The sequence below is a fragment of the Chlorocebus sabaeus genome, chromosome 11 (assembly GCF_047675955.1).
Source record: "Chlorocebus sabaeus isolate Y175 chromosome 11, mChlSab1.0.hap1, whole genome shotgun sequence".
NCBI lineage: Eukaryota > Metazoa > Chordata > Mammalia > Primates > Cercopithecidae > Chlorocebus > Chlorocebus sabaeus.
Genome location: NC_132914.1, coordinates 110,117,048 through 110,130,172, shown reverse-complemented (window position 1 = coordinate 110,130,172; position 13,125 = coordinate 110,117,048). Strand labels below are relative to the sequence as shown.

The following is a 13,125-nucleotide window of genomic DNA, read 5'->3' as shown; positions in this document are numbered from 1 at the left end:
GGAGAGGTAAGTCAGTAGGGGCTGCCAGATCATCAAAGTCCTGTCCTGCTGAGGAGTTGGATCCTTATCCTTGTAAACCAAAAATAAAATTCTAAGCCTTTCCAACCTACTGAATGAACCCCTCTCTTGGCCAAGGGGAACCCCCAAAGAAATCTGAAAAACTAGTTCAGGTCATAATGGGAAGGAGGTCTCGGACACCTCATTATACTCTCCTCCCTTTGGAATTCAGGCACAATTGACAAACGCTAACATTAAATTAGAGATTCCAAGACTGACAGAACAGACTCTTTGTAGCAGTATGACACCAAATTCCAACTTAACTCTGGCATCGCCTGACAGATAACAGGCCCTAAAGGAAATCAAAAATATTTTACCCCAAAATATATTTCTTTTTTTTTTTTCGGATGGAGTTTCACTCTTGTTGCCCAGGCTCGAGTGCTATGGTGTGATTTCGGCTCACTGCAACTTCTGCCTCCTGGGTTCAAGTGATTCTCCTGCCTCAGCCTCCCAAGTAGCTGGGATTATAGGCATGCACCACCACGCCTGGCTAATTTTGTAGTTTTAGTAGAGACAGGGTTTCTCCATGTTGGTCAGGCTGGTCTCAGACTCCCAATCTCAGGTGATCTGCCCGCCTTGGCCTCCCAAAGTGTTGGGATAACAGGCATAAGCCACCGTGCCCAGCCCAAAATATATTTCTTTGACACATTTTAGAATGGCTCTGCAAAGCTGTGTCCTGTGGAAAAATTAACATTCTGTGGAGAATCCCCTTCCCCTTCCCGATCTTTTCCTGATTCAGGAGAGATTTTAACTAATAGTCTGACACCTGTAAGGTCTGATAAGGGACGTTTACCACCTATTCTCCTTGAAGTCTGCTACCTGGAGCCTTCATCTACATAATAAGAAACTTGTCTTCCACAACTCCCCTTTTCTTAAGCTGAACTCCTTCAACCAACTGCTAATCAGGAAATCTTTATAACCACCTATGACCTGGAAGACCCTGCTTTGAGATATCTTGCCTTTCCAGGCTGAACCAATGCATACCTTATGTGTACTGATTTATGTTTCTCCCTGTAAATTCTGTCCCCCTAAAATGTATAAAAATCAAGCTGTAACTTGATCATCTTAGGCACATGTTCTCAGGAACTTCTGATTATGTCACAGGTCATGGTCTTCATATTTGGCTCAGAAAAAAAACCTCTTAAAATATTTTACAGAGTTTGGCCTTTTTGGTCAACTTCCTAAATGCAATGAAAAGCTATTAGAGGCAGAGTGTGTGACACGATGATATTTGTGCATGGAAAGAGAGCACCAGCTGCAGGGTAGAGTGAGAGAGGAGACAGGGAGACTATTAAGAAGTCATTACCACATCTCTGGTGGTGACGCTGATTAGGGAAGTAGCAGTGGGAAGGGAGAAAAATGATGCAGATTTAGGAGCAAGTTAGGCAGAACTGGAAGGACTTAGTGATGGGCTGTGAGTGAGGAGATGGGGGAGTTGGAGATACAATCCTGGCTTAGGTGTATAAACCAAAAATAAAATTCTAAGCTCCCCAATCATCTGAATGGACCCCTCCTCTCAGCAAAGCCATTCCAAAGTTGACCTAAAAAACCAGTTCAGGCCATGATGGGAAGGAGGAGCTGGACATTCCTCATGATACCTCCCTCTTTTTTGGAATTAGTGATAGAACAGGCTCTTGTCTGATAAGAAACATTTACAATCTATTCTTTCTGAAGCCTGCTACCTGGAGGCTTCAGCTGCATGATAAAACTTTGGTCTCCACAACCCCTTATCATCATAACCCAGACATTCCTTTCTATTGATGATAACTCTTTCAATCAATTGCCAATTAGAAAATTTTTAAATCTACCAATGACCTGGAAGCCCCCACTTTGAGTTGTCCTGCCTTTCCAAACCAAACCAATGTACATCTTACATGCATTGATTGATGTCTCATGTCTCCCTAAAATGTATTGTATTAGTCTGTTCTCATGCTGCTAATAAAGACATACCCGAGACTGAGTAGTTTATAAAGGAAAGAGGTTTGATTGACTCACAGTTCCACACGGCTGGGGAGGCCTCACAATCATGGTGGAAGAGCAAGGGACGTCTTACATGGTGGCAGGCCAGAGAGAGCTTGTGCAGGGGAACTCCCCTTTATGATACCATCACATCTCATGAGATTTATTCATTATCATGAGAACAGCATGGGAAAGACCTGCCTCCATGATTCAATTACCTCCCACCAGGTCCCTCCCATGACATGTGGGAATTGTGGGAGCTACAATTCAAGATGAGATTTGGGTGGGGACACAGCCAAACCATATCATGTATACAACCAAGCTGTACCCTGACCACCTTGGGCACATGTCATCAGAACTTCCTGAGGCTGTGTCATGGGTACATCCTTAACCTTGGCAAATACACTTTCTAAATAGATTGAGACCTGTCTCAGATACTTTTGGTTTACAGGTGATAGCGTTACTGGAAAAGAGGGTCCTGATTCAGATCCCAAGAGAGAGTTCTTGGATCTCATGTAGGAAAGAATTCAAGGCAAGCACAGAGTATGGTGAAAGAAGCAAATTTATTAGAAACTACTTTGTTACAGGGTAGGGCGTCCTCAGAAAGGAGAAGGAAGAATGTGCCATTTTTTTTTGTTAGTGTCTTTGTTTATAAGAAACTCTAAGGAGCTATAATTAAAATTGGAATGTGCAGAGGTGCTCACTAAAGGTAGGGGCTATTGGTGCTGTTAAGTCAAGTTTAGTCTAAAGCTGCCTCCTTACATATTTTAAGTTTGGTCTAAAATTTCTCTGTACATGGTGAACTATAACCTAAAAGGATGTGCAAACAGACTGCAACCTACTCTTGTGCCGATCACTGAGTTTTGGCCAATCAAAGGTGGCCAACTGCTCAAATCTCGTTCAAATAAGGCCAATGCTGAGCTATAACCAGTCTGGCTGCTTCTATACCTCACTTTCTTTTTCAGTACATCACTTTCCTTTTCCTGTCCATAAATCTTTCTTCCACCACATGACTGTGTCCAAGACTCTCTGAACCTACTCTGGCTCGGGAGGCTTCTAGATTCGTGATTTGTCTGCTCAGTTAAACTCTATTAAATTCAATTTGGCTAAGAACTTTCTTCTTAACAGTGGTATGGATGACCATTAGTCCTTCAACCTAAGCCTGCTCATTAATGTTGACTTTAAGTGGGCTGCACCTTTAGGACATCTGGACATTTTGTAGGCTTAGTGGGAGATGTTTTGTATGGCCATAAATACTCTGCAATTATAGTTGGTGGTCAGCTTAGACTGTGGCTATTTTCAGACCCAAGTATTAAGCCTGTAGGTTCCTTGTGAGTGCCTAGCTACTCGCTTTAAGATGGAGTCATTGTAGCCATCTTTTATTAAACCAGAAGCCTGGTAAGCAGAGGTTACTTTAACAATAAGCAAGAGTGTGGGAATGTTTGCTGAGACAGGAGACACAAGAGGTAGGCAGGTCTTGGAGATTTAGGAGTCGGGTTCAAGGCACCCCTCAAGCTTTGATAGTTATCTGTGGAAGGTTGTTGCCTTGATTTTGACCTGGTAGGAAGGCAGACTTCAAATGCTTGCCCTAACTGGACTTTTCCCAGATGTCTGCCTCATCCTTTCACTCTAACCAACACTGACTCTGGTCAACACCCGCAAGCGTGATCTGTGGACTAGCAGCTCATCATGGAGCTGGCTAGAAATATGAAATCCTGGGCCCTGACTCAGACCTTCTGAGTCAGGATCTGCATTTTAACAAGGTTCTGGGTGATTTATATATACAGTATGGCTGAAAAGGCTCTGCCTTAGATTCTAGAATCCAGAACATTTTCTCCAAAGACAGTCAGGATATGGGGGAGAAGTTAGTTCTAGAGAAGACAGCGAGTCCAGGGTAGAAAGGATTCTTCTCTCCTGAGGGTCTATGGTCTCCCATTTTTTGAAAGCAGCAGTGGTATCTATGTCACCCATGGCCTAGAGGTTGCATGGGGCTATCTGGCACCCCCTTCTTTGGCTTTTATCCCCCAACACCCAGGAATGCTTACTCAGAGCATTGAAGGCAGCCAGCACCTCAAAAGAGACTCTCTGATTTTTTGTGAACAACTGGATGGTGAACCCATCATGGGACTTCTGAATTTCGAAACTGTCTTTCATCCACTTCTCGTACAGACAGAATTCCAGCTTATGCCCAGTTTTATCGAGGATGTCATGTTGGCTTTTCTTCTGATCCTGGAATTGTTTTAAGTCACTGAAGAAGAGGACAAGGGTACCATCGGAGTTGCCTCTTAAGACTGTTTTCCGTCCATAGGAGCCACCCTGCCAGTGACAAAGAAGCAGATGTGAGACTCTAGATTCTGGGGTCACAGGGATCTCTAGCAAGCAGTGGTATTTCTCGACTCAAGTAAAAGCCAAAAATGGTCTTAAAATTGAGTGGCAGGCATCCATTTGCCCCACAAAGACCTGACTGGGATGCTCATAGTAACACTTTTCATACTAGCCCCAAGCTGGAGGTGACTCAAATGGCTATTGACAAAAGAAACGGATTGAACTGCCCCACCTGCCACCACTTGCACCTGTGCTTACTGTCCCAGGGCCTGAGGATAGTATTGCCCCACCCACCATTGTTGCTGGTGCCTGTGCACATCTGGGGGTATGCGGGTCAAACTGTCCCACCTGCTGCCAGCACCTGCACGCACCATCTGGGAACCTGAGGACAGGCTTGCCCCACCTGCCACCAGCATCCACATGTGCTGCCCAGGGGCCAGGAGATTGACCCATCCTGTTTACCACCAGCAGCACAGGCACACACCATCCAGAGGTCTAAGGATGGGCCCACTCTGCCTGCCACCAGTGACCACATGTGTCTCCCAAGGGCCTGGGGACCAGCCTACCCAGCTTGCCATCAATGATGCCTGTGTACACCACTTGAGGGCCTGAAGGTTGGCCTGCTGCTGCCACTTCCACACAGGCCACCTCGGGGCCCAAGGACCTGCCTATTCAGTCCACTGCTGCTACCACTGGCACCTGAACATGTTACCTTGAAGTCTGAAACCCTGCCCACCTGGACACACCAGCACTGGCACCCACATACACTGCCTGGGGGTCTGAGGACCAGTATGCCTGGCACACTGTTGTCACCACTGGTGCTTGAAGACCAGCCTGCCTGATGTCCCTGTTCCCAGCACAGCCTTTCCACAGACTCGGTTAACAACTACAGTGTCAGACACTGAGGAACTCACAGACAACATTGATGCTAATGAAATCATTTGGAGGCTTCACTAACTGTATCCACACAGAATCAAAGCCAAAGTGCTCCACTCAACCCACACTATAGACACATCTACAGGAAAACATCTTCTTATTTTATTTTTATTTAATTTTTTAGAGACAAGGTCTTGCACTGTCACCTAGGCTGGAGTGTAGTGGCACAATCATATTTCACTGTAACCTCAAACTCCTGCCAGAAGCAATCTTCCCACCTCAGCCTCCTGAGTCACTGGGATTATGGGCATGAGCCACCATCCCCAGCAGAGGAAAATGTCTTTCCCTATGAAAGCCAATAAATACAATTGGAGAAGTGACTGTTATATTAGCTGTGCTGATATCAATGTAAGGACACAGAAACATGAAAAGGCAAGAAAACATGGCACCTCCACAATAATTCTTCAGTACAGATCCCCCAAAAAATGATATCTATGCAATGACTAAGAAAAATTCAAAACAATGATATTAAAGAAATTCAGTAAGATACAAGAAAACACAGATAAACAATACAAATAAATCAGGAAAATAATTCATACTCTGAATGAGAAACTCAACAAAGAGATAGATATTGTTAAAAAGAACCAAATAATTCCTGAAACTGAAGAAATCAATGAATAAAATAAAAATACAACTTACTGCTTTAACAATAGTCTAGATCAAGGAGAAGAAAGAATTTCTGAACTTGAAGACAGGTCTTTTGAAATAACCCAACCAGAAAAAAGGAGAGAAAAAGAAATAAAAATGAGTGAAGAAAGCCTATGTGCCATATTGGTAATCATAAAGCAATCAAATATTTAAATTTGGAAAGATCTAGGAGAAGAGATGGGAAAAGGCATAGAAAATCTATTTAATGAAGTAATAGCTGAAAACTTTCCATGTCTTACAAGAGATTTAGACACCCAGATACAGGAAGCTCAAAGATTCTTAAATAGATTCAACCCAAAAGGTCTTCTCCAGGCATAATATAATCAAACTGTCAAAAGACAAAGACAAAGATAGAATTCTCAAAATAGCAAAAGAAAAGTATAAAGTCACATATAAGGGAATCCTCCTCAGACTAAGAGCAGATTTCTGAGGAGAAACCTTACAGGTCAGAAGAGAATAGGATGATATACTCAAAGTGCTGAAAAAAGAAACCCTTTGAGACAAGAATACTATACCAGCAAAGCTATCCTTCAAAAATCAAGGAGAAATAAAGCCTTTCCTGGACAAGCAAAAACAGAGGGAATTCATCACCACTAGACTAGTTCTACAGAAAATGCTTAAGAAAGCATTACATCTGGAAGCAAAGGGATGATGTCTACCATCATGAAAATACCCAAAAGTATAAAACTCACTGGTAGAGCAGATACACAAATGACAAAGAGAAAGGAGTCAAATGTTATCATTACAAAACCCCCAACAATTGGAAAGGTAGGCAATAAAGAGAAAGAAAAGAACAAAGAATGTACAAAACAATCAAAACAAATACAAAATGACAGGAGTAAGTTGTTACCTATCAATTACAGCCCTGAATTAAACAACAGTTTAAATTCTCCAGTTAAAAGATATAGACAAGCTGAATGGATAAAAAAATAAGGTCCAACTATACGCTACCTCCAAGAAACTCACTGCATCTGTGAAGATACATGTGGACTGAATGTGAAGGAATGGAAAAAATATTCCACGCAAATGGAAACCAAAAGTGTGCAGGAGTAGCTATACTTATATCAGACAAAGGAGACTTTAAGTCAAAAACATAAAAAGAGACAAAGAAGGTCTTTTTTTTTTTTTTTTTTTTTTTTTTTTTTTTTTTTTTTTTTTTTTTTGGGACGGAGTCTCGCTCTGTCGCCCAGGCTGGAGTGCAGTGGCCGGATCTCAGCTCACTGCAAGCTCCGCCTCCCGGGTTCCCGCCATTCTCTTGCCTCAGCCTCCCGAGTAGCTGGGACTACAGGCGCCCGCCACCTCGCCCAGCTAGTTTTTTGTATTTTTTTAGTAGAGATGGGGTTTCACCGTGTTAGCCAGGATGGTCTCGATCTCCTGACCTCGTGATCCGCCCGTCTCGGCCTCCCACAGTGCTGGGATTACAGGCTTGAGCCACCGCGCCCGGCCAAGAAGGTCATTTTATAATTAATGATCAAGAGATCAATTCAGCCAGAGAATATAAGCATGTGTATATATGTATATAGACATATATACGCCCAACAGTGGAGCACTGAGATATGTAAAGCAAATATTAGAGCTAAACAGAGAGAGAGAGAGAGGCTTTCAGTACAATAATCGCTGGGAACTTCATCTCACTTTTGGTATTGGACAGATCACGTAGACAGAAAATCAACAAAGAAATACTGGACTTAGTCTGCATTATAGTCCAAATGGACCTAATGAATGTTTACAGATTATTTAATGAGCTACAGAATACACATTCTTATCAGCACAGGGAATGTTCTCCAGGATAGACCCCATGGTAGGCCATAAAACAAGGCTCAACAAATTTTTAAAAATTGAAATACCATCAAGTATCTTAATGGGTACTTACCACAATGGATATAGATCACAGTGGAACAAGAGGAACTTTGGAAATTGTACAAATACATGAAAATTAAACAACATGCTCCTGGACAACCATTGGGCTGATTAAGAAATTTAAAAGGAAACCAAAAAATTTCTGGAAACAAATGAAAATGGAAACACAACATACCAAAACCTAAGGGATACAGCAAAGTTTGAAGCAATACATGCTTACATCAAAAAAGTAGAACAATTTCAAATAAACAACCTAACAGTTCATCTCAAGGAATTAGAAAAGCAAGAAAGGCTGGGCATATGGCTCGCATCTGAAATTCCAGCACTTTGGGAGGCTGAGGCAGGTGGATCACCTGAGGTCAGGAGTTCGAGACCAGCCTGACCAACATAGTGAAACCCCATCTCTACTAAAAATACAAAATTAGCTGGGTGTGGTGGTGCATGCCTGTAATCCCAACTACTCAGGAGGCTGAGGCAGGAGATCACTTGAACCCAGGGGCAGAGGTTGCAGTGAGCGGAGGTCGCACCATTGCACTCCAGCCTGGGCAACAAAAGCAAAAATCAGTCTCAAAAACAAACAAAAAAAAGCAAGAATAAACCAAACCTAAAATTAGCAGAAGGAAAGAAATAATATAAATCAGAATAGAACTAAACATAATAGAGGCTAAAAATTAACAAAATGAAAAGTCAGTTTCTTAAAAGCATAAACAAAATGGATGAACCACTACTTAGACTAAGTACACTAAAAAAAGAGAGAAGACCCAAGTAAATAAAACCAGGGATAAAAAAAGGAGACATTACGATTGATACCACAGAAATACAAGGGATCATTAGAGACTATCATGAACAACTATATGTGAATAAATTGGAAAGCCTAGAGGAAATGGATAAATTCCTGAACACATACAACCTACTAAGATTGATCCAGGAAGAAACAGAAAACCTGAACAAACCAATAGAGTGAGGAGATTGAATCAGTAATAAAAAGTTCCTCAACAAAGAATAGCCCAGGACCAGATGGCTTTACTGCTGAATTCTACCAAACTTATAAAGAAAAATTACCACCAATTCTTCTCAAACTATTCCAAAAAAATCAGGGAATTATTCCTAACTCCTTCTATGAAGTCAGCATTACCCTGATACCAAAACCAGACCAAAGACACAACAAAAAAGAAAACTACAGGCCAATATCCCTGATGAACATAGACACAAAAACCTTCAACAAAATACTAGCAAACCAAATCCAGTAACACATCAAAAAGATAACACATGATCAAGTGGGATTTATCCCAGGGATGCAAGGATGGTTCAACATGAGCAAGTCAACAAATGTTGAACATTTGCACATCACATCAACAGAATGAAGGAAAAATCATATAATTATCCCAGTAGATGTAGAAGAACATTTGGTAAAATTCAACATCCCTTTATGCTAAAAACCCTCAACAAATTAGGCATGTATGGAACATATCACAACATAATAAAGTCCATATATGACAAACCCACAGTTAACATCGTACTGAATTGAGAAAGGCTTTCACCTCTATCCTGGAAGTCCTAGCCAAAGCAATCACACAAGATAAAGAAATAAAAGGCATCCAAATAGGAAAAGAAAAAGTCAAATTGCCCCTCTTTGCGTACCACATGATCTTCTATACAGTAAAACCTAAAGACTCCACCAAGAAAACCTCTTAGAACTGATAAATTTGGTTAAGTTGCAGGATACAAAATCAGAATACCAAAATCAACACACCATACCAACATACCAAAATATCAACATATTCTACACATCAATAATGAACTAGCTTAAAAAGAAATCAAGAAAGCATCTTATTTATAGTATTTAACAAAAAATAGCTAGGAATACATTTAACCAAGGAGGTGAAAGACCTCTACAATGAAAACTACAAAATACTGATTAAAGAAACTGAAGATGACACAAGCAAATGGAAAGACATCCCATGCTCATGGATTGGAAGAATTAATATTGTTAAAATAGCCATACTATCCAAAGCAATCTACAGAATCAATGCAATCCTTATAAATACCACAGAAATAGAAAAAACCATCCTAAAATTTGTATGGAAACACAAAAGATCTCAAATAGCTGAAAGAATACTGAGGAAAAAGAACAAAGCTAGAGGCATCACACTACATGACTTCAAAATATACTACAAAGCTATAGTAACCAAAGCAGCATGAGATTGGTATAAAAACAGACATATAGACCAAAAGAAACAGAATAGAGAACGCAGAAACAAATCCACATATTTACAGTCAACTGATTGAGAAAGCACCACTGGGGAAAGGATACTCTCTTCAATAAATGGTGTTGGGAAAACTGGATATCCATATGCAGATGAATGAAATGAGGCCCCCATCTCTCATCTTATAAAAAAATTAACTAAAAAATGGATTAAAGAGTTAAATGTAAGGCCTGAAACAATAAAACTAATAGAATAAAGCAGAAGAGTAATGCTTCATGATATTGGTCTATGCAAATATTTTGTAGCTAAGACTTCAAAAGCACAGGCAACAAAAACAAAAATAGACAATTGGGACTATATTAAATGGAAAAGCTTCTGCATGGCAAAGGGAACAATCAAGACTGAAAAGACAAACTGTAGAATGGGAGAAAATATTTGGAAACTATTTTTCCAAAAAAGGGTTTAATATCCAGAATATACAAGGAACTTGAACAACTCAACAGCAAAGAAAACAACCCATCCCATTTAAAAAGCAGGCAAAGGAACTAAATAGACATTTCTCAAAAGAAGACATACAAAATGGTCAATGGGTATGTGAAAAAATGCTTGACATCACTTATCATTAGGGAAATGCAAATCAAAACCACAATGAGATATCATATCACCCCAGTTAGAATAGCTATTATCAAAAAGACAAAAAATAACAAATGCTAGCAAGAATTTGGAGTAAAGGGAATCTTACACACTGTTGGTGGGAATTTAAATTAGGACAGTCATTATGGAAAACAGTATGGAGGTTTCTCAAAAACTAAAAATGGCATTACCATTCGATCCAGCAATCCCACTACTAGGTATTTATCCAAAAAAGGGATAACTGTACCCCCATGTTTATTGCAGTACTATTCACAAAAGCCAAGATACGGAATCAACCAACATATCCACCAGCGGATGAATGGATAAAGACAATGTGATATATATACACGATAGAATACTATTCAGACACAAAAGGAACGGAATTCTGTCATTTGCAGCAATGTGGATGGAACTATAGGTCATTATGTTAAATGAAATAAGTCAGGCATAGAAAGACAATTATTGCATGTGCTTATGTGGAAGTTAAAAAAAAGTTGATCTCATGGAGGTAGAGAGTAGGATCATAGTTACCAGAGGCTGGGGAGTGGAGAAGGAAATGAAGAGAAGTTGGTTAATGTATCCAACTAGATACATCACTAGAATGGACAAACGTGGTATATTCACACAATGGAATTGACACAACAATGAAAAGATAAACAACTGCACTCCACAACATAAATTTCATAAACATCTTCGGTCAGAGAAACCACGCACTAAAGCACACAGAGCCCATGACGCCATTTATATAGGGTCACCCATGCATCCTGGTTTACATTCCCAGTTTTGGCACCAAAAATCCCACATCCCAGGAAACACCCCAATCCTGGACAAACTGGGATAGTTGGTCACCCTATATTCGTAAAAAGTTTAAAAACAGGCAAAAGGTGTCTATGCTATTAGAAGTCAGGAGATTGCCTACTTGGGTTTGGAGGTATTGATTGGATTGGGGGCCCAGGGTTCTGGGGCACTGAGAATGTTTTGTTTCTGGATCTGGGTGGGGGCTACACAGTTACATTGTTTGTGGCTACCTATCAAGCTGGACACTTTGATCTGGGCAGTTTTTCTGTTTCACTTCAGTGAGGAAAAATGTTAACACTATTGAGAGGCAGGATAGTGTCGTGGTTAAACATGCATGCCCTCAAGTCAATTACCCAGGCTTAAAATCCCAGTTCTGACAACAGCTGTTAACCAAACTTGCCTTAGCTTCCTGACCTGGGCCAGGGCTGGGGACACCACATGTCTAGATTTCTTTATTGCAGCACTAGCTGGTGTGTGCAAGGGGTAGAGACCAAAAAGTGTGGCACCAGCAGAGAAGGGACGTCAGCAGTGCAGGAGGGTAAGAGGGTAGTATTGGGCCATGAGGACCCCCATGCCCCCAATTCTAGGGTCCTGGCACCTCCCCAATCCCCCTTCCTCCCCAGAGGTCCAGAATTTTCAGCCTCAGTCCTGAGATTTGTGTCCACAAAACCAAATATTTCTAACTGATGAAAGCCACTCCTTGCTGCGAAGAAACCAGAAGGCAACCTGGATAGTTTGATCAAAGTTCTCTAGCCTCCATAAGTTTACTCCTCTGTACTGTGGAAAGGATAGAAGAAAATGGCAGTGAGTAATCACAGGGAGTTCACTGAGCACTATGTACCAGTCTTTTGCTAAGAATGTGATGTACTCAAGCCTTATGATACTCTGAAGTGGGTACTATGCCTCTCCCCATTTTACAGATTCAGAGACTGAGGCACAGAGAGGTTAGGTAGCCTGCCCAGTGTCACACAGCTCTGGAGCAAGAGCCTGCTCCAGAGCCTGAAACTCCTACACCACATCCCACCCAAGTGTGGGCTTCACACATAATAGGCGCCCAGCACCCAGTAGCTCGGCCTTGCTGCCGCTGTGGAATTTCCTGCCCCCCATAGCCCCAACCTCAACCCTGGACTCACAATGGCCACTCCTTGCACCAGGGGGAACTGCTTGGGTGCCTGCAGGACATCACAGATGGTGTTCACCATGTCGTCAATCAGTGTCTGACACTCTTCGTAGGGCTTCAGGTATTCCTGGATAAACCAACCCAGCTTCTGAGCAGGCACCGAGGACAGCTGGGACCCCCCATTTCCCATTGCTCTCAGCTGGCTGCCGGCAAGACAATGAATGGCAGGATGGGAGGCAGAGGAATTCTTGCTGCTGCCCAGAGACAGGAAACAGAAACTGAAGTCTAGAGGCCTCTCTCCACCTACTGCAGCGAGCTACCAACTCCTGCATCCGGGGCAGGGAAACCAAAACTAACTTAAGCTCAGAGGCTCTGCCCTGCCCCTGCAGTGAGCTACCACCTCCTGCATCCGGGGCAGGGAAACGAAAGCTAACTTAAGCTCAGAGGCCCTGCCCTGCCCCCTGCAGCGAGTTTACCAACTCCTGCATCCGGAGCAGGGAAACCAAAACTAACTTAAGCTCAGAGGCTTTCGCCGTCCCCTTGCAACAAGGTTTACCGACTGCTGCACCCCAGCGGGGAAAC

The 13,125-nt window shown here is 41.9% G+C and overlaps 1 protein-coding gene across 1 annotated transcript in view; it reads right to left on the bottom strand.

The window, feature by feature from the left end:
• Nucleotides 1–12,922, bottom strand: part of OAS2 (2'-5'-oligoadenylate synthetase 2) — a 33,059-nt gene extending 20,137 nt beyond the window's left edge. Inside the window, exons 1-2 of the mRNA XM_008004796.3 lie at nucleotides 12,557–12,922; nucleotides 4,062–4,332 (exon numbers count right to left, since the gene is read on the bottom strand). Of these exons, the coding sequence (XP_008002987.3) occupies nucleotides 4,062–4,332; nucleotides 12,557–12,733 (448 nt within the window). The 5' untranslated portion in view covers nucleotides 12,734–12,922. The remainder of the gene's footprint in view (nucleotides 1–4,061; nucleotides 4,333–12,556) is intronic.
• Between the last annotated feature and the right edge of the window lie 203 nt (nucleotides 12,923–13,125).